General features: G+C 42.4%; 1 protein-coding gene across 1 annotated transcript in view; it reads right to left on the reverse strand.

Annotated features, from left to right (window-relative positions):
- Positions 1 to 4,744: 4,744 nt before the first annotated feature.
- The window catches only part of C3G (C3G guanyl-nucleotide exchange factor), a 195,864-nt gene continuing 174,589 nt past the window's right edge, over positions 4,745 to 26,019 (reverse strand). The window contains exons 21-23 of the mRNA XM_080275935.1: positions 14,228 to 14,592; positions 13,035 to 13,166; positions 4,745 to 4,980 (exon numbers count right to left, since the gene is read on the reverse strand). Of these exons, the coding sequence (XP_080132061.1) occupies positions 4,857 to 4,980; positions 13,035 to 13,166; positions 14,228 to 14,592 (621 nt within the window). The 3' untranslated portion in view covers positions 4,745 to 4,856. The remainder of the gene's footprint in view (positions 4,981 to 13,034; positions 13,167 to 14,227; positions 14,593 to 26,019) is intronic.

Genomic DNA, 26,019 nt, shown 5'->3' on the forward strand with positions numbered 1-26,019 from the left:
CACCACCAGCACCATCACTAGCAGGCCACCTACCACCGCGACTAGGGCCTCCACTAGTCCCACCACTAGCCCCACCACGTGCAACACCCTTCCCAGACATTATCTCACATATTTGGACCCAAAATCACACAATAATGCACTCCACACATGATTAGTATCACTGCTCTACTCACGGCACTGCTCGAACACAGTTACGATGCACTACGATAGCAACTTGCACAATGTTGGTGGTGCAATTCGATGCACGGCGGGCAAGCATAAGGGAGATCCTCACTCTGAGATGGCCAGTGTGAGAATAGTGATATGAGTGAGTGCGGGGTGAGTAATGGCTATGGGGCCTGCGTGAGCGTTTCTGTGCATCCTGGGAGGCAGGTGGGCTCAGCTGGCCGCGGGAATGTGCGTGATTCAAAATTTCGGCCCATCATCTGCAGGCGCGACATCAGAGGGTCCATAGTTAAACCAGGGCTCACCCATCGGGTATCAAGGCCAGGTGCAATTTGTACCCCCATCGCTAAGCCGAGGTATCGCATCTAGGGGTTTCGTATATTGGGGTATTACTGTAATACATATATCTATCTATCTATTGCCAGATGCCTCAATCCAGTACAGGGAGGCCACAAACAAATCCCCTCCACGTCGCCCTGTCCCCCGCCATTTCACTGCCCTGCTCCTAACTCACACCCCCCTCTCTTATATACCTCTCCACTCCATCCCTCCATCTCATTCTCGGCCTCCCCCTCCCTCTCCCCCCCTCCACCTCACTCACATGGCCAAACCACCTCAGTGTGTTCCTCCCAACGCATCCTATCACATCCACATCCACACCACAATGCTCCTTTATATCCTCATTGGTCAGCCTGTCTCTCCATGTGACTCCACAGGCTCCGCTTAAATGACTCATTTCCACCGTTCTCACTCTTGCCTTGTGTCCTTCCAACAACATCCAAGCTTCACTTTCATACGTTAGAGATGGTATCACAATACCGTCGTGTAGTAACTTTTTCACTTCCATGCTCACTTCCTTGTTTCTTATCACTGCTTTCAAAGAACCAGCAACCTTTCTTCCTTGTTGTACCCTTTCAAGCACTTCATCCTCCAAACTTCCATCTGTACTCATCACACTACCCAAGTACTTAAATGTACTCACATTTTCCATTTCCTCACCAACCAACCTCACTGTACATTCACTGACTTCACCTCTCTCAAAGACCATCATTTTACTCTTCCCTACATTCACCTTTAGATTCTGTTTCTCACACACTCTCCCAAACTCATCCACCAAGCCTTGCAGCTCACCTTCATCTTCATTCAACAACACAGTATCATCTGCAAACAACAGTACAGGGAGTTTCCAAACACTACCCTTTCTCACCAGGGCCACTCCAACATCCACTGCCCTCCCTTGTACCTCTTTTATTACCCCATCCATGTACAGATTGAACAACCATGGAGACATGACACATCCTTGTTTCAACCTTGTTTCAACCCAACCTTCAAAGAGAAAAATTCACTCAATACACCATCCACATGCACTGCAGCCTTAGAACCATCATACATATTCTTCACAGCATTCATCAACTTCCCATCTACTCCATATATTCTTAATACTTTCCACAATCCTTGTCTATCCACCCTGTCATATGCTTTCTCCAAAACCATGAAGGCCGCATACAACTTCTTTCCCTTCTCTAGAAACTTTTCCACTAAAGATCTAAGAATGAATATCTGATCTACACAACCTCTTCCCTTCGTAAAGCCTCCCTGTTCTTCCCCAACTAATTCCTCTGTTCTTTCTCTAACTCTGTCAGTAAGTATCCTACCATACACTTTTCCTATTATACTATGAAGACAAATGCCCCTATGATTACCACACACTTCTTTTTCCCCTTTTCCTTTGTACAAGGGAATAATTATACCTGACTTCCAATCCTCCGGGACTCTACCTTCCTCCCAGGCCAATCTACACATTTTCCACATCCATTCTACTACTATCTCTCCCCCATGCTTCAGCATTTCACCACACACTCCATCAATTCCTGGGGCTTTCCCCGATTTAACTTTCTTCATTGCTTCCACAACTTCTATCCTACTGATTTCTTCCTGTCTTCTCACCTACCTCCTTCTCCCAGCCATTCCCCAGCCACTTATACTCGCATTACTTCCATCCTCTATGTTCAACAATTCCTTAAAGTGTTCTCTCCATCTGCTCACTTTTTCTCCCTTCTCCACTAGTAATCTACCATTTTTATCCTTCACTCCCCTGCTAACTTCACTTCCACCCAGTCTTACGCTTTTCACCTCTTTCCAGAACATTTTTTTAAAGTCCCTCCACTTTACACTCAAATTCCTTCCAAATTCCTCATCCACTCTCTTCTTACTCTCTCTTACTAATCCTTTCACCTCTCTCTTTCTTTCTACATATAACTCTCTCTTCCGCCTCTCAACTTCTTCCACGCCCATTTCTCATCCATTCATTGTATGCTTTCTTCTTTTGTGCCACAGCCTGTCTCAACCTCTTCATTCCACCACGCTGTTCCTTGCATCCCCCTCCGTCTTCTCTTCATCCCACACACCACATCACATGCTGCACATATTTCTTCTGTGAATATCCTACACACACCTTCCACGTCTCCCATCTGCTCCAATTCATATTTGCCCAATCATTCCTCCACTTCTCTCTTATATATATATATATATATATATATATATATATATATATATATATATATATCATTGGACTGTAGGGGTTAATTTCACTTAAAATGCAACTAAACGTGCATTCATCACTTTATGTACAGTCATGACACAGTATGCAATGGGATTACATTGTGAAAACCTACTGCATACAGATATATTGCATATTGATGTTGATTTTACATGGGTTCAATGGGGATGCTTCAGAAGTCAAGGGCCACATAACCTATTAATTAAAAAAAAAAAAAAAAAAAAAACACGCTTGCCCTCTACATTATGCTTTCCTCAACGGGTAGCATTCTTGCAAGACATGATTTCCAAGTCATATACTTCAGTATTTCACACACAAAAAGTTATCACTCCACCTGACATTGCACACTGAATTATTTTTTGCACACTTGTACCGTTACTTGGTAATAGCGATGGTGTTTCACTGGCCTTGCACATGTGAGATGATCGCAGCACATGTAAACACTGGGCGGCCATTGTGGCTCATATATATGACCGTTGACTTGCACGGGTGGCACTTAGTGCACACGGGATTGTCAAACTGCGCTACCACAATTATCATTTGTGAATTCAGCAATCATTAACCTGAAACTGGGTATAACTTTAAGAAATAATTCTATCGATATCTCGCATACCAAACCATCATATACCAGGTTGTAACTGTACTGCCTCCCTCAGACACACCAACCTCAATGTGTTTAGGCATTTTTAGATTTAAAAAAAAAAAAAAAAAAAAAGGATTTTTGTGGAAAGGGATATTCTATATACAGTTGAGAATAATTACTGAATTTAGTTCAACAGTCTTATTATATATACTGTACAGTATTACATATGCAGACCCAACAATAGTTAATGTAACTGTAAAAGTCACATTTTTTATTACTCGTTCCCTTTTCATTTTTTCAAGGTTAGATTAGGAGTTCTGGAGATGGCCTTCATGCAGTAACACCAATATAGCTGGGTGGCTCCAGTGCTTGGATATCAAAAATGTCCCTTCACTCCCACCCAATCTCCCAAAAGAAAGATGGTGAGCTGCAGGAGGACAGCTTCAGCCTGCAATCCACCGTGTTCATCTTTCATATTAATCTGAGGCCCAAACAACAACATTCAAGGCTATGGCTGTAGGATCACAAGATCAGGACTGAAGTACAGCACTGCTTATAGTTTTCATGGTTTGGTAAGGTCTTCTGAGGACTGACATCTGTAATATCCATAAATAAGACTGTGTAACTAGCCTCAATAACTACCCAATTGTGTATCAGAAGTGTGTACTGTAGTTGAAGTCGGATTCACAAACATAACTACTGTATGATTAATTCTCTCTCACAACTTAAGGTGATTTGTTTTTGCAGGAAAAAAAAAAAAGGGGTGGGGGGGGTAGGATGATTTTACATTCTCCTTAACTTGCTTTTCCTGCAGTCATTTTCCCCTTTCTAAGACCTGCATCTGTGAAAGGTACAGAAGACATGGTGAGATCACACTCCCCATTCCCTGTCCTTCATATCTTATCTTTTCTAGAGGCTCCAACATGCTTGCATGCATCAGCCTTGTTCACCTAATGACAGCTCTCCACGATGCACAATCTCTGCCAGCCTCCCTATTCAGTTCCTTACCTCTGAGGTCACTCTCTATGACCTTGTCCCAGGTCTTCTTTTGTCTACCCCTCGCAACCATATCCTTGACATTCACACTTCTCACCTTCCCTTCAACGTGCCCAAACCATCTCAACTAACCCCTCCTCATCTTAACACCTATACATTCCAGTCCCATCCTTCCTCTCAACAATTCAATCACAATCCTAGTCCTCCAGGCCACACATGTAAGAATAAATCATAGTTATGACATTAGAAGACTTCGTACTCGCCTGTCCATGTCCATCATGTAATAATAACTCCTAGTTATGAGAGGGTACTGATTCTCAGTTTGTTAGTGAATCTGAGCACCTGGTGTGGAGCCTCACTATGTGGAGTGCTGGAGGAGGGAACCTTCATGCAGTGGCACTGATATAACAAGCGGAAGAACTGCCTGATTACGCAAATGCTGCAGAAGGGCAAGTTCAGCCTGCAGTCCACCAGATTCATGTTCTGATGAGCCTGGAGCCACAACAACACCACCAACAACTTCATGGAGGTGTGAATTCAGCATGTGTGGGCTCAGTTCTTCTTCCTGCGAGGTTTGATGCTCTCTGATATATCCCACAAGGACTCCTCGCTCATGTACGAATTAAAGTTGTCTAAGAAGCCTATTATATCTTCATTTCTCTTGAAGGGATATTGGCTGAAAAAAAAGAAAAATGTATATTAAGGGGGCACTGGGTGAAATGAAAGGAATATATATATGGATTAACATTGTACAGTGTATGGGATTCACCATTCACATAGGAATTAAAGTTGCTTAAGCCTACAAAAATGTAAGTCGAGGGGTACCTGAGTACGTGCTCCACTCCCTCCTTCCCTCCAAAAATAGGCCAATAATAATTACCCCAAACAATTTAGTAACTACAGTAAACTCTCAATTATCCATCGTCACAATAACCGACGAGGCTATCTTGGCTCTGTTAAAGCAATATACGGCTCAGTTATGCAAAATAGGACATAACTGGCAGTCCAATGCAATATCCGGCATTAAGGAGTCTCAACCGGCTCATAAGCAGTAGTCCACTGGTGCCAGGGGATATCTAGAAACTCAAGAGCCAGAGAAAAGGCCTGCTATACACCAACCAATCAGAATCCACCATAGGCGCGGCTCACCCGGTGCACCAAGAATAGCACTGCGCTCTCATGCTCGCTCGTGGATGTCGCAGAGTCAAGATGTGCCTCTGTGCTCTGATCTGGCCATGCAGTTGCGAAACCCTGGTGCTTTGACTAACTCTGTGGCATCCTATGTTCAAGGTACTGTACTGTACTACACTGCAAAGCTAATGTCCTGTCAGTGTTCATGTCCTAGTGCCTTATTGTGATTGTGAAACTACCTCTGTGTTGTATTGTGTACTGTACTGTTTACAAGTATGAACTCTCTAGTGCTGTTTCTCCCCATGTGCCTCACCAGTGGCCTCAAAGTGCTTGCTACTGTACTCGACGTAGTTGGGTGTGATGGCTAAGTTTGTAGTTTTTGTGGTGGTCCTGCTGGCTTTGTGTTCTGTCCCGGTTGTTGTCTCCATGACACCTCCACCACCTGCTAAGAGGCATCACATTGTTTTCTCCATGGAGAAGAAAATGAAGATAATTGATAAAATGGAGCAAGGCTGGACCAGCGCAAGACTAATGGAGCATTATGACATGCTCCAGATCACATTGCAGGATTTGTGGAAGAACAAGCACTCCATCAAGAAGTTCTTCCTGGGCCAACATGATGCGACTGTGCAGTGGCATGAAGACAAGATGATGGCCAAGCCATGTTTTGGTGAACTCAATCAGGCCTGCCTGAAATGATTTCGACAACAGCATGGCAATGGCGTGATTGTACGTCCCATTGAGCTGAAGACTGCAGCCACCAAGTTTGCTGAGCAACTGGGGATCACAGATTTCAAGGCATCTGAAGGTTGGCTGACTCATCTCAAACTCTGACATGGGCTGTCCAACAAGATAACCTATGGTGAAGTGTTGGATGCTGACACGGAAGGAATTGATGAGTTTTGCACCAAGCTTAAAAACCTAATTGACAAAGAAGTATGTCTCAATCAGATTTATAATGCTGGTGAAACTGTTCTGTTCTTCAGATCAGTGCTGACTAATACCTTTTACATGCTCAAAAGGCAAGTAAACAATGCATCTCTGTTTTGTGTTGTGCCAATGCAACAGGCTCCCATCATCTGAAACCTGTTGTAATGGAGCACGCCAAACAGACACGTTGTCTCCAGGGGTTAATAGATTGTCTCCTAGTGATTTATTTCCACTCACTGAAGGCTTGGTTTTTGGACAAGATCTTCAAAGACTGGCCCTACAATCATGCTGTAAAGGTGATTATCCATTATCAGACACAGAGTCTTGGCCTTGGCCACAACCAAGAAAAGGCTTAGCTGCTCCTTAACAACATTCCTGCTCATCTTTCTAAGACAGAGTTGGCTGTAGATGGAGGTCGTATTAGGGTCATGTTCTTACCCCATAAAACAACCTCATTCGTGCAACCCATGGACCAGGGTATTACCACGGCAAAGAAGTAGCTGTACCAGAAGAGGTTTATGGAAGTTATGACTGTGCCCGAGGAGGAGGAGAAAGCAGCCCATGGTGTGGACAGTAGGGGGGAGAGGATCTTGGCCAACCTCAAGCAGTATTCCCTCAAGTCTGCACTCAACAACTGGGCACAGCTTGGATGGAACTCTCTTCACTCATACTTGAGCATGGTTGGAACAAGCTTCCCAAGGGTGAAGAGACCATTTCTGACTTTGCTGGCTTTGAAACTTAGGACTTCATCCGGTATACAGAAGCAGAAGGACAATACGTAACTGAGAACATGATCCACGACTGGCTGGAAGTGGATGAGGGAGATGCTGGGTACCAGACACTGTCCAATAGGGAAATCGTGCAGTCCGTGACTGCAGGGGGCACCGAGCATGAAGAGGTGGAGGAAGAGGACGATGAAGTGGCAGAAATTCCGAGGCTTCACCAGGTTCATGATGCACTGGACGTCCTTCTTGACTACTGCGAGAATCCTAAATGGCAACCCATCTTTACCAATAACATGGCCACTTACCTGTGACAGGGTCGTGAGAATGTGATAAAGCTGCAGTCAGGAAGGATCCTCAGGCAGTTCTCCATCATGTCCTTTTTCTGTCCCATTACATCTACCACTCAGTTGCCACAGCCCTCGACCTCCTCGTATCGTTGTCCTCTGTTGCCCCAGCCTACGACCTCCTCATATTGGCCTGTCACTCCAGCCCTCTACTTCCTCATATTGGTGTCATGTACCCCAGCCAAACACCAGCACAGTGACTTCTTCACCTCTGCCTGGCACCTTGGCCATGGCACCACCATCAGCCCCACGGACTGTGATGTCCACCTCAGTTCTCCCCTCAGTCAAAGGCCTCATTGGAGCTCCACCTGACATCCTCTGCCACTCCACCTCCACTACCTACTCCAGCACCCTTGGTAGAGATCGAGCCTAAGGTGGTGGAGCTGGCGTAATCTTCTGCGGGAGACATTCGCCACTAGACCACATGAGATTATGTGTACTGTACAGTACAGTATTGTACTGGAAGGTGTACAACTCCACTCTCCATCGATGCCAACACTTGGTGAGTACATACAACAGTACACTATGTACAGTACTGTATTGCTGTACTGTATCATTACTGTATTGTTTTTACATGCTTAATTTTCATCTCTTACTTATGGTAAAGTTTTTAGGATAGAGGGTCGAAATGGATAAGATCACAATATCCAACTCAAAGGTGAATGTTGCACCGGATATGCAATACCCAGTGTTTCATGTTATACAGCGGATACCCAGTGTTTCATGTTATTCAGCACAGGGCTTGACTTAATTACAACACCTAATTGAGAGTTTACTGTGGTAGTAGTAGTTTCTCAATTTTTTTCTGAAAACAAAATGGCATAACAAAATGAAACTGATACAGTAAAAGTCCAATTATTCGGCAGCTGATTATTTGGTAGATCCGATATTTCAGAAGTTTTGAGAAATAGTCCCGTTTACTAAAGTCTTTGATTTTTTTGCAGATATTCCAAATCATCTCAGCAGGCCAGGAAGAGTTATCTGACTTGTAGGCCTACAGTGTCATTACACTTGTACTTTAAACGTTCACTAATTTCTATAATTTTCAGATTCAGGTATAGTACTGTACTGATTACAGCATTGTATAGAACCATCCAGTACAGTTACCCCCCCCTCCCCAAATTGGCAAGGGGTACATTCCAAACCCCTTCCCCAATTCTTAAAATTCGCTAATTCTTGACGCCTTGCTGAAAATGACATTTATCGGTAACTGCGTAGCATATGAACCACTGATACAGTACTGTAATGCATTACCCATAAATAAACATTTCTTGTTAAATCTTTTTCCCTGTTGTTTTTAGTTGTTTGGCTGTGACAACTCTTGTCTGATTCATCAGTGTAAAGGTGGAAGGGAATGTCCTAACTGCTTAACTAAACCTAACCTAACGTAGTTTAACTGTATCTAATAATTTAACCAAACCTAACCTAACCTAGTTTAACTGTGCCTAATAACTTAACCAAACCTAACCTAACCTACAGTTCACAAATTGGGAAACAAAATCCACCTTTGAGTATGTAGAGTAAGTTTTTCTTTCACTGAACCGGAAACAAACAATTGTAGGTATGGCCTAACAGCTTAACCCCTTAACGGTAGTGGGTTTAGAAATTTGTGTGCACTCCTGGCCGGCCCCAGAACAATTTTTTAATAGTTCTATAATCAATTTTTTTCTTAAAGATGTGAAGTGAATCATCTGGTCCACCTAGCAGTGTGATTTTTAGCTTCCTAAATCCACCCTGTGATTTGCTTTGAGACATGGAAGAATGCATAAAATTATGGTGCATGTGCCATATGGGCAAAAACATCTGATATTAACCCCTTGGCGCACGATGACTCAAAATGTGTCAAAACGGTGTTTGTCTGAAGAGGAACCGAGGACACACTATGATGCACTTGTCAGTGTTGGTCTGAAGGGAGGCCGATTTGGCAATTCTGGATAAAAATATTCACCAAAAATTAAGTTTTTGCATGAAATGCGTCAGTATTATGTGCATCATAGGGAAGGGTGTCTATTTCCAGGCCAACACTCTCAAATAGTCGGCATTCTCTCGGTTTTCGGTTCAGGGGAGTGGGGTAGATGTGGGTGATTTTTGACGATTTACTCGAAAACTATTGGTTGTATCAGAATTCCGACAACACCAAGTGAAAGCTCGTGAAATTCTGTATCTACACATATACAGTAGATCCCCACAGTACGCGAATTCCGAGTATGCGATCCCCCTTGTACACGAGGACCTTTTTTTTTTTTTTTTTTGTATTTTTTATTAGTACGCGAATTGAACTTGTAAGCGAGACAGGCAGCGATAAGTGGCCCAAACCCGAGGTTACCCTGAGTACACAACATTGCCTCCCCAAGAAGCGATAACAGGTAAAGGTCTATCTATCTATCTATTGCCAGACGCCATAATCCCATAAGGGATGGGCATTTGACTTTGAGTTATTGGTTTAACGGGAAGGGGCACTAACCCTCCACCAACCAACTTGTTGACATTAGGGAGCACGTATGGGTTGGTTATATGGATACCACCCAGCGCTGTAAATGGTTTCTTGGCTTACAGGAAACCATTTGGCTTGTCACTCAATGTAAAGCCACCTGTAAAGGAAAGAAGAGCAATAAGAAGCAACAGGAAAGATGGGAAATATAGGAAGAGAGGAGGGCAGGCACAGAAAAAGAATGATAATGGCTATGGAAGAAGTAGGCAGCACTACATCAAGTAAGTGGATGATGGTTGCCACAACCTACCACCAATGATTTACCTAGTAATGCCATGATCTTGTAGGTTTACTTTATCTTTGGTAATTTATGTCTTACGCAGTTTCCCTGTATAGTACAATACTTAGGTCTGAAAGGCATCTCATGGGTTGCCCATGAAGAGGGGTGCCGCCCATATGTAATTTTTCCCAGAAGTTTATTTATGCACAGTACGTGAATTCCTAGTACGCGACGTCCTCTGCCGCCCATATAGGCGCATACTAGGGGGATGTACTGTACTTAGCTCTTGCATTATACAGGCAAAATTTTGTGCTAGAGTGTAAGGCAGTTATTTTCACTGTTGAACAACAGTGTTCTCACCTCACTTCGGTGCTTTCACAGTACTTTTACTCATCAATTTTGTGTGTTTTTATTAGCTTATCATATAGTATAAACATCAGGGAAGATGAAGGTATACAGTTTATACCATTATAACTAATTTCTGGGGCAAATAAAATACATGAGAAAGTTTTTCTTTGTGCTCGAGCCCAGCCTGCCCTCGCAGCATTTTCTCTGATCATGTCACACACACTTACAGAAAACCTACGGTGCGCAAGGGGGTTAGTGAATGCCTGACTGCTTGGGACAGTAGCATAGAGTTATGTAAACATACCAGTGACTTCTGTTCCCTTCCTATAATTGTTCCCCATTTTTTATAGCTCGCACTAGCTTGATGTCACTGACACCGGTACTGAAAAGGGTTGTTCAATGCAGGAGGTTATTAAGGGGTTAATGGAATACATTACTGTTAGCATCAATATTCTCTCTTTCACTTATACACACAAAAACGAACAAAAGAATGAGCGTTACATGCAAGTTTAAATTTCAGCAGAAAGACCTTCCAACATGCCTTCGGTTCATTTTCCGTATTTTTCTGAATACTATATTTTTTTTTTAGGAAGAAATCACTAATTAGTCAAGTCATTTAATTAAGAGTTTGGCAATTATGGGGTTCTGCTGTATACAGTACTCTCTCCAAACACATCTGCAAATAATATAAGTAGTGATGAAAGTGTTCTCCAATACATATAGGGTACTGAGTGGGTAGGTAATACAGTATTCGGTGATAATACAATATTCCGTATAATTTCGGCAGTCCAGGAAGTGTTATCTGTAACTTGTAGGTCTACTGTGTCATTACACTAGTATATGTTCATTAATTACCCATCCCTGTTCCGGAGGGGCTCAGGGATGGGTACTGTTTTCACTGTATTTGTTTGTTTGTTTGTTTGTTTGTTCGTTTGTCTGTCTGTTAACAACTTTACATGAAAATTACCAGTGCGATTTTCACTAAAATTACAGAGATGATGGGCTATGACCTTCAGATCACCTGATTAAATTTTGCGCCAAATTGGGCCCAGGCCCAGGCTGCAGCCCCCCCCCCCATAAAAAAAAAAAAAAAACATTTTTTTGCCATAACTCCTTTCAAATTCATCACATTGACATGAAACCAAAACCTAAAGATGCATCTTTCAAACCTGCATCCTATAACATGCCTCATTATATCAGGGGGGTCACCCCTCAGCAGCAGTGGGTCAATTGGGCAATAAATTGTCAATTTTCACCCAATTTAGTCCGAACTTGATACAGTATGTGACATCTTTGACAAGATATCCTGCTGTGTTTATACGTCAATACTAAAATGACTGCTGGGGATGGGTTTTCTGTGCCTTTGCACCACTTCTTGATTTTATATTTGTCAGATTCAGGTATAGTACTGTACAGTATTGTACAGTATCTTACAGTATATAGTACTCTCTCCAAACACATTTATAATAATATAGGTAGTGATGACAGTGTTCACCAATACACATAAAGTACTGAGTGGGTAGGTTCTTCAAATATTCGGCAAATCCAATTACTTGGCATCGGCCTGGTCCCGTAGATGCCGAATAATTAGACTTTTACTATATATATCTGCATGATTCCTCTCCCTCCCCCAAAAAAAAATCTTGATTCATTGCTGAAAGCATATTATATCTTTCTTCCTCTTGAGGGGACACTGGCTGAAAAAAAAGCAAAACTGATATGGAAAAACAATGCAAATTATATTAGTTTTCCAGTGTACAGAAAGGTGAAAAGAAGGGATTATATAGCGTGTTATGCATGGCGTAGATGGAAAACTGATAGATTCTGTACAAAGATTTTATGGCAGTTGTTGTGTCTGGTCATGTGGAGAGAAAAATGAATGAAAGACTGACCAAAAATGTATGTGAGTGAGGTGAAGGAGGAGGAGGGGGAGACAGGTTGAGATGGATGGATGGGGTGAAGAGATGAGCAAGGATGGTATGAGCTGGGGGGGACAGCAACCCGGGGTGATGTGAAGATGATTTGTATGTGGTGACCCCTTCCAGAATTGAAGCATTTGGCTATAATTAGACAGTGAAGTACAGCATGTTAGCCTTGATATGAATCATGGGACTAAGGCAGCAAAAGGACTGTAAGTATGTGTGCTGTACTCTTTTTATCTTGATTTGGCTAATATTGGCTTGAAAGCTGAGATGTAACAACAGATTAACACTAGGATATGATGCTAATAGTGAAGAAATGCTGTGGAAAGGATGTACAACCATGGTATTATCATTTTCTGCTGCTTAGGTATGTGGAATAAACTTAAAAAGGATAACAGATTAATACAAGGACATGATACTTGTCACACAGAACTGTTGTGGAAAGGATGCAGAACCAGTGTTGTTTTATTCTACAAGTGAGATAGAGGAAATAAGCCGCAAAAGTACAAAATTCTGGGCAAAGTTAAGATATAGATAAAATATAACCGTCCAAAAAATTTTAGTGGACATTTCTCTTTCTACTTTTCATACATCTTTCTTTATAGTTTACAATACTCACCATTTCTTAAATCTCTTCATGTTGTCCAGAATGTTAAACTGCTGCCATCTTTTAGAGAAGTTGACACTGTTGTCAGGAAGATTGTCACTGTTGCCAATATTCACAAAAGTCAGGTCTTGCAGGATAAGGCCACTGAAAAATTATAAAAATGATCAGTTAAACAAGAGAAACCATGCTTTGTGCCTCATACTAATATTAAGGTTGTCCATGGGACAGCTGATGTTTTCTATGCTCTGGATGATAAATCACGTGCCAAAACTAATTACTACCTAACAGTTGCTGGATATTCTTGGGGGGGAAAAAGAAGTCTGATATGTGTAATAAGCTTTGTGAAATTTGGAAAGTCTTGGCTTGGATTCTGACTTTAATACTTGTGGTTGATTTTCCTGCCTAAATGTGATGATTGTGTGGTAATACTCTTTTTAAACATCTTGGCCTAAAATTGTTATCTCTTCATAATGAATGCTGAGTTGTATGAATACAAAAACACTAGAACAGAATGTTAATCATGAAGAAATGGTATGGAAAGAATCCTGAGCCTTAGCATTGTCTTTTTCTGTCACTGAACTATGTGATGTAAGCTGCAAAAGGACAAAAATCTGGGCCAAGTTAGAGGAAAAGGAGTATAGTTATCAAGCTTATTGCTACATTTCACTTTCAAGGTACTGTACTACTGTACCTCCCAACAGTCATCCATTTACTTCCTAATCATTAAAATGTGATGCACACGATACTGAAATTCTTGGAACCAAACCTATTCATTTTTTTTTTTTTTTTTTTTTTTTGACACCACCAAAAGCACAGGACCTTGGGACTAGGGTACTCAGCCAAAACATTTAAGGCATGAGTGAACAGCTGTTTTTCCATGAGTGGCTTTATGTGAGCAGTAAACTTCAACCATCTCTCAGCTTTAACTCTTATGGGCTATATCCAGTTGGAGGATCGTACTCCACTTAACAACAAGCATCTCTATGATGTCTTCAAAATATTATTCAGCATCTTGAAATTGCTCAGTCACACAAACCAAACCCGAATCAAGCAATTTTCCTTCAACTGTAATAACATTTATATGGACTTAGCTCAAATCCTGTACACTACAATTATGCAAACTAGTTAATATTGTACAAGCATGCACACATGAACAGATGCACATACATGCATGAACGCATACACACAAATTGTTCTGGACCTACATGTAAGGTATGCAAGGGGGTGTGGAGTCGGAAAGGGCCTGCCTGTATGCCCGGAAAGATGATGATGAATCTATTAGCGCACAGTACTCCTTTAATCCATCTGTTATGGTTTTCTGCCACTCCAGGCGGCGGATGGGGGCTGAGTCGAGGGCAGAGAGCAGTGCTAGGTACGAGTTGAAGTTATTCATTTTGCGGAGGTGCTTCATGATCTTGATGAACTTCATAACATATCGTTCACGATCTTTTGAGTCTCCCTGTTCCAGTATTCTTGAGCGAGCCCAGTATGACATCTTGTTGAAGTGCTCTGTGAAGGTAGTGAGGTTAGGGGAGCGCTCCTCATTCTGCTCGCTTGCCCACAGCAGCACCTGTAAGCATGGAGGAAAGGTTACAAACATGAGGTACTGAGCAAATACTGTAACTGCTGTTGTTGAGGCCCCAGGCTCATATGGATATGAACCCAGTGGACTGCAGGCTGAAGTTGCCATTTTCCTGCATCAACCATCCTCCTTTCAGGAAAAAGGATGGGAGATGATTGCCATTTCTAAAACACTAGTTTTATTGATGCCACTGCATGGAGGCATCTGTCCCCAGCACCAATGAACAGATAAAACATGATAAAAGTCAGTAGAAATGGAAGTACAGAATTACAACCAACATCATTATGTCGTAGGTGGGGGGCGCTCATCATCCACTCACTCCATGTAGTGCTGCTCTCAGGTGTCTGCCCTTCCTCTTCTCCATCCCTTTCCTTCCATCCTCTTCTGTCTTTCCTTTATTCTTTCCTCTTCCTTCTGCCTATGGGTGACTTTACATTCCCTCTTCTGTCTTTCTTTCCTTCATTCATTCCTCGTCCTTCTGCCTGTGGGTGACTCTACACTAAGTGACAAGCCAAATGGTTTCCTGTACACCAGGAAACCATTTACTATGCTGGGTGGTAACCATATAACCAAATTTTGGCACCTGGTGGTTTAGTGGGTAATTAAGGCGCTCCATTCGGATTGAGCCAGTGTAGGTTTATATCCAAGGGATGGTTAGGGTTTATTGCTCACGTAATGCCACTCAGGGATGAGTGAGGCTGGTCACTCTCATCATAAATGTCGGGACCAACTTGCCTAGCCCCGGGCTCCCACGCTCCTCATGGGGCAATGTAGGATTGGGTGATGGATGGATGGATGAATCATCATCATCATCAAGACCTCTCTTTTTTCTTTCTTTCCTTTACCAGCCAAAGACAGGATGAGTTAAAGTCTAAAGTATAAGACAAAAAAATGACAGCAGATAAACTACAATGTCTACCCAGTAAAATGGGCCACATACCCATTTACTCACCATTCAAACTCCCAAATTCTGACTCCAGAAGAATTATTCCACATCAAGAGAAGTGGGTCAAGTCAGACCAAAACCTACATCTCCTTAATTATCAGTTTCCTAAATATGAATAAAATTGCCAGGAAACTGATCCATCATTCTGTAAGACTGCTTTCCAATCTAAGGAAGTTGAGATGCTGCTGAATGAGCTGGACTGTCACAGTGGGATTGAGCCTTTAGGCAAGTTCCCTCTTTACTTCAGGGAAATTTAATTAATAAGCACATTGTTAAACATCTTGAATTCAACAACTTAATTAGTGATAGACAATATGGTTTTCGCCACGAAAAATCCACCATTGACATACTCAATCTCCTAACTCATACCATCCATCAATCAATTGACCTACATGGAGAAACTCATGCAGTAGCCCTTGATATTTCTAAAACTTTCGACAGAGTATGGCACCATTCCCTGCTGTCCAAACTCCCTTGCTATGGACTAACATCCTTTGTTCTTTGATCTCTTCAAATCTCAATGACAGGAAAATAAGAGTAAATGTAGATGATGTATATTCCAATTTCCACTCAATTAATGCCGGCGTGCTGCAGGGATCAGTTCTGGCCTCAACCCTGTTCCTGGTTCATATTAATGATCTCTTATCTGTCACCCACAATCCCATCCACTCATATGCAGATGACTCAACACTACATAGTTCATTCACACTCAGACACCCATTTACAAAGTCTAATATCTCTACCTCTCAACTCAGTACAGCCATCTCCATAAATCAAGACCTATCTAAAATCAGTGAAAGGGGACAAGACAACCTTGTCTCATTTAATGCTAATAAAATTAAATATATACAATTTACTAATAGACAGATATTGCCAGATTCGTATATTACCTTCAGTGCTACTAATATTCCCATCTCCAAAAGTATTGAAATTCTCGGCGTCTCACTTAACATTGCCCTCAGCTGGACCTCTCATGTTAGATCACTTGCTAAAACCGCCTCAAAGAAACTTGGAATAATGTACAGAGTCCGTAACTTCTTCACTGATGAGCTGCTAGCTATAATTTATAAGAGTCATATCGCTCTCAGCTTGAATATTGCTCACCCTTGTGGAAAGGATGTGGAGCAGTTGCATTAAAACAACTAGACAAAATTCAGAACAAGGCTGTTAGAATTATTAACAACCCTGCCATTACAAATAAACTACCTTCCCTACAAGTAAGAATGAATGTTGCCTCCCTTGCCTTATTTTACAGATATTTTTATAGCAAATGCTCAGATGAAGTTGCATCCTTGGTGTCACCTCTCCATGCCTTCCTTCGTGCTACACGGGCATCTGGCAGCGCTCATGACTGGAATGTCACTCAGCCATATTGCAGAACTTCTGCCTATCAGAATTCTTTCATTACCCGTACTGCAGCTCTTCGGAACTCGCTTCCCCAGAGTTGTTTCCCTCCAAACTTCAACCTACAGCTGTTTAAGTCGAACTGTTACAGATATTTCACGAACAGAGGACACCAGTAATCTGGTGTATGGATTTTTTTTTTTTTAATTCATTTGTTTTTCCTTCCTCTGTTCTATTTAAAAAAAAAAAAAAAAAAAAAAAAAAAAAAAAGGTCCAAAGTCTTGGCTCCTAAACTGTGTGCAGCATTCAGGATTCTCATGCACTCTGGACCATTTCCTTCTTGATGGCAAGCTGCTAACATCACTGCTATTCTGAGGGATTTGTATTCTCTGTATGTTGTGAATTATTGGCCTACCTCCATTACGGCCATTCTGTCTAAGGTTTTTGAGCATCTCATTTCTTCTCACCAATCAAACCTAATGAAATGTTCTGGTTTGCTTCCTTCTCATCAGTTTGCATATCAGAAGAATCTGAGCACTATAGATGCACTGCTTGTGATTTCTCATGTCCTACAATCTGCCCTTGACTGTAGTTCTGAGGTCAAGATCATACAACTGGATGTCTCTGCTGTTTTAATTTGTGACCCATGAATATCTGCTGTGGAAGCTGTGTAGCATTGGCATTGGTGGTCCATTTCTGTTCATACTGATGTAGTTTTTAAGGGGCTGTACAAACTGTGTTTGTGTGGATGGATGTTACAGCAGCTGGCATGATGTTCAATCTGGCATACCTCAAGGTAGCATCCTTGGACCATTTCTCTTTTATCACCTACACTAGTGATCTGCTTCAGCTGACTAAAAACAAACTGTATTGTTATGCTGATGATGCCATATTGGTTGCTACCATCCCAACTGCTCTGTCATGTCCATCTGCCTGCCAGTCCATCCATGAAGCTTTCGTTCTCATTTCACAGTGGTGCAAAAAGTGGGACATGAATATCAATTCGCTGAAGATAAAACTACTAACTGTTTCATGTTCTCGAATTCAATTCCCATCCAATAATACCTTACTCCTGGATGGATTAGTTCTAGCATAATACCTTGAACTTGATATCTTTGGGGTTAAATCTGACTTGAAACTGACCTTTGAAAGCCATATCCGTTATTTGGTATCTTCTGTGTCTTGTAAGTTCGGAATACAAAGGAATGCATATAAGGTCTTCCTGACGCTTGTTTCTGTTAATTGCATTCATCGCTTCCTCCTCCCACTCCTTGAGTACTGTGCAACAGTGTGGGCGTCACCCACAGAGTTGCACCTTTGGCTGATCGACAAGGTCTTTCGTACTGTACTGGAAGGTTTCTGTGCGGTGGTGAAGCATTGTTTAGGCTTGAACACTGTTGCGCTGTAAGGAGTTTGTGCATGCTGAATAAGATATGGTCTAAAGCTGCTCACCTTATGCATTGCTGCCAATCTCAGCATTTAGAGCCTTTGCGGACCACACGTTTGTTATCATCGGTGCATCTGCTGTCTTTCTAGTCAGTTAGGTGTCGCACCAGTCAGTTTCAGCAATGCTTCCTTCCTAGCACAGTAGGCATCTTGAACTTTCTGGATGGACAAGTTTGTCCTGCAGACAGTGTCCAGCTGTTCAAGTTGAAGGCCAATTTGTTTCTGAGCAGTCATGATATTACTCTAGCTGCTTTCATAGCTCATAGTTTGTTATAATTAATCTAGGTGTTTATAAAATGTTGTCTGTTATACCTTTGTTTATTTAGTTGTTCCACAGAGCTTTATATTGATTGCTATCACTGTCAGAATTTTACAGTATCAAGTTTTAAACATGGACTACATCAAATATACAACCAAGCTTTAACCCACTGAGTGCCAGCCGACTTGGGACCTTCATGGCACCCCAGTGCTGGCCAATTTTTGACCTCTTTTTTTTTTTTTTTTTTTTTTTTTAAGATAGGTCAGGAATGATGAGAAAATATGGAAAACAACCATAAAAATACTAACAGAAGCCTAAGAGGTTGATTTTGAGGTCAATTCTCTCTTGATGAGCAACTGAAATGTTCAGTGTGATTCATCGACTGTCGCCAACACCCACCGAGCTGAGGCAGGAGATCGTTTTCTTCATGGGTAAGTATCCCAAATGACCCAGGGACACTCTCAGATGGCATATAGATGATATAGGAACTGTCCCTACATATAATCATTTGCAGGGGTGCATTACGACATGCGAGTGAGTGAGAGACATTCTTCTGATAATGTTCGTGTTACAAGATTATCTAGTTTTCATATATGTGTTTGCCCACACATATATATTTTAACTTTTGCGTCTCTTTTCACACAATGAATTATTCTTGCACATTGTACTCACTATGTGTGTCTTTTCTCAACACACAAAACACATTCCATATGTTTTATATAAAGTACTGTACAGTACTGTACTTACACTGAACTTATTTTTATGAAATCACTTACACTAATCTATATATTAAACATTACAGTTACTTATGAAATAACTTACACTAATTTATATATAAATTTCAGTAACACTCATAGGCATCTTTTTTCGCACATATCACAGGATTCTAACACTTGGCAGGAGTAGACTGTAGCACCAGTTGAGTAGGGCAGTACTCCCAAGGTGGAAGGAAAGCTGATGACAGGGAGAGCTGGAGCTCGCGTTTCATCAGCCCTCGGGACTTGTTCCCAACCATCCCCCTTTGCTGAACTTTTTCAGTGTCTCAGTAACATGCAGAGTAGGCCAGCATGCTTTCCTATACAAGTTTCTCTCACTATCAACACCAACACCAAACTACATGCACAGTACACACTACACTTCCTTTTCCAAAATTCAAAAAAGTACTGTAATCATGGTTTCGACATACATAGCCTCGAAGTCCCCAGGGAGGGGGACCATAAATGCCCCCACCTTCAGCCCCTCTCCCGGTGATGACCCAAGCTGCCTGGAACCACTGTCTGACTCACTTCTTCTTCATTTCTGCAACATTTGTGGCCTTTCCTCCAACTTTTGCTCTGTTGAGCACCACCTCTCCTCCTCTAAACCTCACCTTTTCCTAAATGAGACTCAGCTGTCTGAGGCAACTGACAGCAAACCCGTTTCTGTATCCTCCTACTTTCTCTATACTCATTTCAAAGCCAAAGGTGGCTGTTGTGTATATATATGCAACAACTTATCTTGCTCTCGTGTTACTGAACTCGATTCTTCTGAATTCTCTACACTCTGGGTTCGGCTTTCCTGTCATTCTCTGACTAAATATATCTGCACTGTTTTTTTACTTATCCCCTTATTCTACTGACTATCAAAAATTCTTTGACTACCTTACTTCTATGATGGAACACATTCTATCCATTTCTCCTTTCTCTGAAATCTCCATTCTAGGAGATTTCAATGTTCACCACCACCTTTGGCTCTCCTCTCCTTTCACTGATCCACCTGGTGAACAGGCCTACTGTACACCTTTTCCATCCTTAACCCGCCCCATCCCGACCACTTTTCCACCACTGACTCCCCCAATCCCGACCATTTTTGGAAAATTTTTTTTTTTGGCTCAAACCTCCGCTTTTGGTGAGAAACATCGAAAATTCATAGAGAAATCGCTCACCTGAGGTTTAAAATACTCGATACAGGTAGGAGTATCTCCTTACCTTACTGGGTTTTCTAACAGGCTGGCACCAAAGAAAACGAGTTCTATGGGAGGATAACTATTTCACACCACTCATAAACGGTATTTATTTATTTACTTGGTACGAATTTATGTGTAGTACGAGAGTATATTGGTTTTCAAGCAGTAATATAGGCATTATAAGCATTGTTTCACTCACTAACTCATCACCATAACTGACCTTTTTTTGCCACATTACCTGATCATCATTTCTGACTGTTACTTCCTCTAATGCTACGTAAAATTTGTCCTCCACATTGTCATTGATTGGGGAATCACTCTGGCCCTGAATTTCGTATCGTGGCATGACATGGCTTTACTGGCCAGGTCACTGATAACAGGTAAATTGCTGAGACAATGGCATGCAGGGGGGCGGAGGAGGTCATGCTGGGTAAGGCATTGTCCCTGCCTGGCATCTTGTAGAGGAAGGTGTCACGTGTATATGTACCAAATGTCACTCGCAAAAATTGAAAATTGTGCAAATTAGGGACCTTGCAATGGATTCGCGTTTATGTACATCGACGGGATTGGCAGTGACAAAACGTGTGGACACTAAAGAACATCGACGGGACGCCGCGGGTTAATGACCTACAGTAGCTTGTACAGCACCCTACCCGTATCCCTGACTGCCTAGGAGAGAGCTCCAACATACTTGACTTCTTCCATACAACTAAGCCTTCTGCTTACACTGTTAATCTTTTCTCTCTGTTGGGCTCCTCCAATCACAACTTATCACCTTAACCTGTCCTATCGCTCCGGTACAGCCTGTGGACCCTCCAAAGAAATGTCGTCTGTGGCACTTTGAAGCTGTGGATTGGGAGGCCCTCAGGCAGTACTTCTTTGATTCTCCATAGAATGATTATTGCTTCCATGGCCGAGAGCCATCTGAGTGTGCCTTGCGCATTACGGAGGTTATTCTCTTGGGCATGGAACCATACATTCCTTTCTCATATCCTTTGACTAATGCAAGAAAGCCTTGGTTTAATCGCGCTTGTTCTAATGCTGTCCGCAACAATGAGAGGGCCTATAAAAGGTACCAGAGCCAACCCACCCCTGAATCACATCTTTTATACATTTCTGCCCGGAATCGTGATAAGTCTGTTCTTCGCTCTGCTAAAAATAATTTCATCCCTACTAAATGCTCACAACTCTCCAACTCTAATTCTTCCTGCTCCTTCTGGCACCTTGCCAAAAACCTTTCTAACAACTTTACCTCATCATCCTTCCATCATCTTTTCTGCTCTGATGGCAATGTAGCTATTTCTTTTACTGATAAAGCAGATCCCTTCACCCAGACTTTCACCTCCAATTCCACCTTAGACGATTCCGGTGCTGTTCCTCCATCACTTCCCCCCACTGACTTCCTCATGGCTGACATTAAAATTTCTTCAGCTGATGTATTTTGTCATCACAGGCCTCAATACTAATAAGGCATATGGGCCTGATGGAGTCCCTCCTGTTGTTCTCAAGAACTGTGCTTCGGCGCTTACATCCTGCCTAAGCAAACCCTTTCATCTTTGTCTATCAACTTGTATATACCTTTCCTTCTTGCTGAAAGTTTGCTCTCATTCAGCCAGTCCCAAAGAAATGTGACCATTCCCTACCCTCTAACTATCGTCCAACTGCTTTAATATCCTGTATCTCAAAAGTTTTTGAGCCAATTCCTAGTAGAAAAATTTTAAAGCATCTTTCCTATCACAACCTTCTTTCTGATTGTCAGTATGGGTTCCATCAGGGATGGTCCACTGGCAATCTTCTCCCCTACCTTTCAGACTCCTGGTCATCCTCCTTTCAGGACTTTGGCGAAAGCTTTGGCATTGCACTTGACATCTCAAAGGCTTTCGATTGAGTCTGGCATAAATCTTTAATTTCCAGGCTGCCCTCTTATGGTTTCTATCCATCTATCTGTGCCTTCATCTATAGCTTCCTTTCTGGTTGTTCTATAGCTGCTGTTGTAGACGGCCATCATTCTTCTCCTAAATCTATCAACAGTGGTGTTCCTCAGGGCTCTGTCCTATCACCAACTTTCTTCCTTTTATTCATCAATGACCTTCTAAGCTGTATATCTAACCCTATCCACTCATACGCTGATGACTTCACCCTTCACCTTTCCATTTGGTTCCCACAATGCCCATCTCAGCAGTTACTTCAACAAACATGGGATGAGGCTATGGCACACCTGATGTCTGACTTGGCTCGTATCTCTGACTAGGGTAAAAATAATCTTGTTGTTTTTAATGCATCAAAGACTCAGTCCTTAGACCTATCAACCCGACAAAATCTTCCACAGGTGTACCCACTAATGTTTGATAATATTCAGTTTAATCCTGCATCATCCTTGAACATGCTTGGGTTTTCATTTACTCGGGACTTATCTTGGAATGATCATATTACATTTCTTGTACGTCTGCTTCCAAGAGATTAGGTGTGCTAAGCCGACTCCATTCCTTCTTTAACCCTGCACAATTGTTGACTCTATACATGGATATTATCCACCCGTGTGGAGTACAACTCTCATGTGTGGGGAGTTTCCCCACATACAGCTCTTTTCAATAGGGTGGAGTCAAAGGCTTTTCGTCTCATTAACCTTCCTCTTCTTACTGACTCCCTACAACCTCTGTCTCTTCACCGCACTGTTGCATCTTTATCTCTTTTCTATCGCTACTTTAATGGTCACTGCTCCTCTGAACTATCTGCATACATTCCTCCACCTCTTCAATGGGCGTGTAGCACCCGTCTAGCAGCAAACTCTCATCCCTTTTCTGTTCAACTCTTTAATGCAAGAGTTAACCATTACTCCCAGTCCTTCAATTATGCAACAGGTCAACTCTGGAACTGTCTCCCTCTGTCTGTATTTCGTGCTTCCTATGATCTCCAGTCTTTCAAATGCAGTGTGCCCAGGCATCTCAAAATGAATGGATCTTGAATTTGGCTCTCTCTTGTATTTTATTTTTCTATTGGAAGGAACAGTTATTGCGGGCTCGTAACCTTTGGTTCCTTCTTCTTCGCATAAAAAAAAAAAAATTTAGTTGAGGATGGTGTGATTTTCCCCAAAGCATGGGATTAGGCACAACCCCACGTCACACTCCACACACTGGTCGAAGGCGGCATAGGTGTTAAGAGTGGAGAACAATTCTCAATATTAGCTTCCTCATAAAAATATTCTTGAAGAAATCGATTCTCCTTGAGGTGGGAGTCAGCTCTGGCACAGTACAACCTGCTGTACCACCTCCTGTGAAGGGATGAATGATGGGAACAAAATTGCTCCCATCTTCCCACTCCCACGTGACTTCATCCCCTCCTTAGGTTTTGTTCTCATCACCAATGGGGCCACCTCTGTCGCTGTCGTCAGGATGGGGAGGAAATTTAGTAGTAAGCTGGGGAGGAGGTTGGGGAATAGAGCTTGGCTCCTCACTTTCCCCACAACTCGCACTTTTCTTATCCCTGCCTTTTCCCTTCCCTTTTGCTTTACCTTTCACTCCTTTCCCTACCGTTCGAGGCTGTGGGGAGGAAGCATGGAGACGGTGTGGGGAGGGAGCGTAGGGAGGTTCTGGTGCAGTGGAGGTGCTGGGATGGGGAGAGGCAGCGTGGTGTGGGGCTGAAAGTGGCAGGTATTGTCACACACCAAGTGAATAGAACAAAGCACTAACCACTTTGTACTTTTTACTAAATAGTTCCTCTCCACTCCTCTGGGTTTTCCTGGGTGATCCTACCCACAAAAACAGCATATGTTCATCTGAGGGGTTGGCCTCATATTCCTCATCACTAAAGGAATCATCCATGGAGTAAGAATAGTGTGGTGAGGTGGGAAATGGTGGTGGTGGTGGTGCAGGGTGAGATACTGCCATGCAGACAGGCATATACGTCGCCTTTCTTGGGAATGGAATCTCGTCCTTGCTGCTTGATTCTGGTTCAGGTTGGACGTAGTCTCCATCAGCAACATCATCATCAATGGGAGAATCACTTTCTCCATCATAGGGGATGTTCCGGAGCTCGTCAATCTCGTGTTGGGGAATACTGCGATGCGCCATGGTGCTCACTCGTTCACTCACTCACTCACAAAGTGGGATTGAGTTGGCGGGACCCCGCACGGAAGGAGGGACAATATGGTGACTCAAAGCATGGGCATTAGGTCTAAACAAGCACAGGAGTATCCCTAGCAAATATCTCAAGCCAAAATTAAATTTTTGAATTTTGGCAAATATCTTAAATCAATGACATACATGTACGTTGCTGGCATCTTGTACACATGCAGGGCTTGACGTTCATATACAATGCTGGCACGAAGCAGGATAAAACACTTAAGATCATCTTATACTGTTACAACTCATAAGTAAACAGCTTCATTTTCTCTATATGCTTCATGACTTTTGTTTTATCTTTTTCCTTCCATATCCTCTCTTTGTTTCTACCCTTATAATTCTTCAGGTAGGTAGGAGCTGCTGCCAGCAGCTTATAGTGCCTGCATTCTTCCTTCTCCACCTGCTGCATGTGTAAGGAGTGTAATGCTGTATGGTAGTGAGGCCTGGGCAGTAAAGGAAGAGGATATTCGCAGGCTCAAATGTACAGAAATGACAATGATTAGTTGGATATGCAGTGCATCCTTGAATGCGAGGACTGAGGGAGCTGATTTATGATAGAAAAGTTAAAAGGAAGGATGGGGCTGGAGTGGATTGGTGTAGTGATGAGGGGAGGTAGACTGAGATGGTTTGGGCATTTGGAGAGGATGGAGGATGACAACTGGGTGCAGAAAGTGAGAGGTGTTAACATTGGGGGTAAGGCTGCGAGAGGCAGACCTCAGGGATGAGGAATAGAATAGGGTGGCTGTCACAGATTGAGGAACATGGAGGGCCACTATTAGGTGACCATGGCTGATGCATGCAAGCATGTTGGAGCCTTTATAAACAAAACAAAATGAAATGAAAAATAATAATAATAATAATAAAAATCTATCTATCTATCTATTGCCAGACACCATAATCCCATAAGGGGTGGCCATTTGACTCAGTTATTTGTTTTACAGGGAGGGGCACTAACCCTCCACCAACGCACTTGTTGACACGTAGGGAGCACGTATGGTTTGGTTATATGGTTACCACCCAGCGTTGTAAATGGTTTCTTGGCTTACAGGAAACCAATTGGCTTGTCACTCAATGTAAAGCCACCTGTAACAGAAAGAAAAGCAATAAGAAGTGACAGGAAAGATGGGAGAAATAGGAAGAGAGGAGGACAGGCACAGAAAAAGAATGATAAAGGCTAAGGAAGAAGTAGGCAGCACTACATCAAGTGAGTGGATGATGGTCACCACCACCTACCACTATAATAATAATAATAATAATCATCATCATCATCATCTCATATCATCATCATATCATCATCATCATCACCATCATCCGGACCTCCTTTCCTACCCAAGAGCAGAATGAGGGGTAGCAA

Source organism: Coenobita brevimanus, chromosome 63 (genome assembly GCF_032717465.1).
Source record: "Coenobita brevimanus isolate Jiangsu-jjx chromosome 63, ASM3271746v2, whole genome shotgun sequence".
Lineage (NCBI taxonomy): Eukaryota > Metazoa > Arthropoda > Malacostraca > Decapoda > Coenobitidae > Coenobita > Coenobita brevimanus.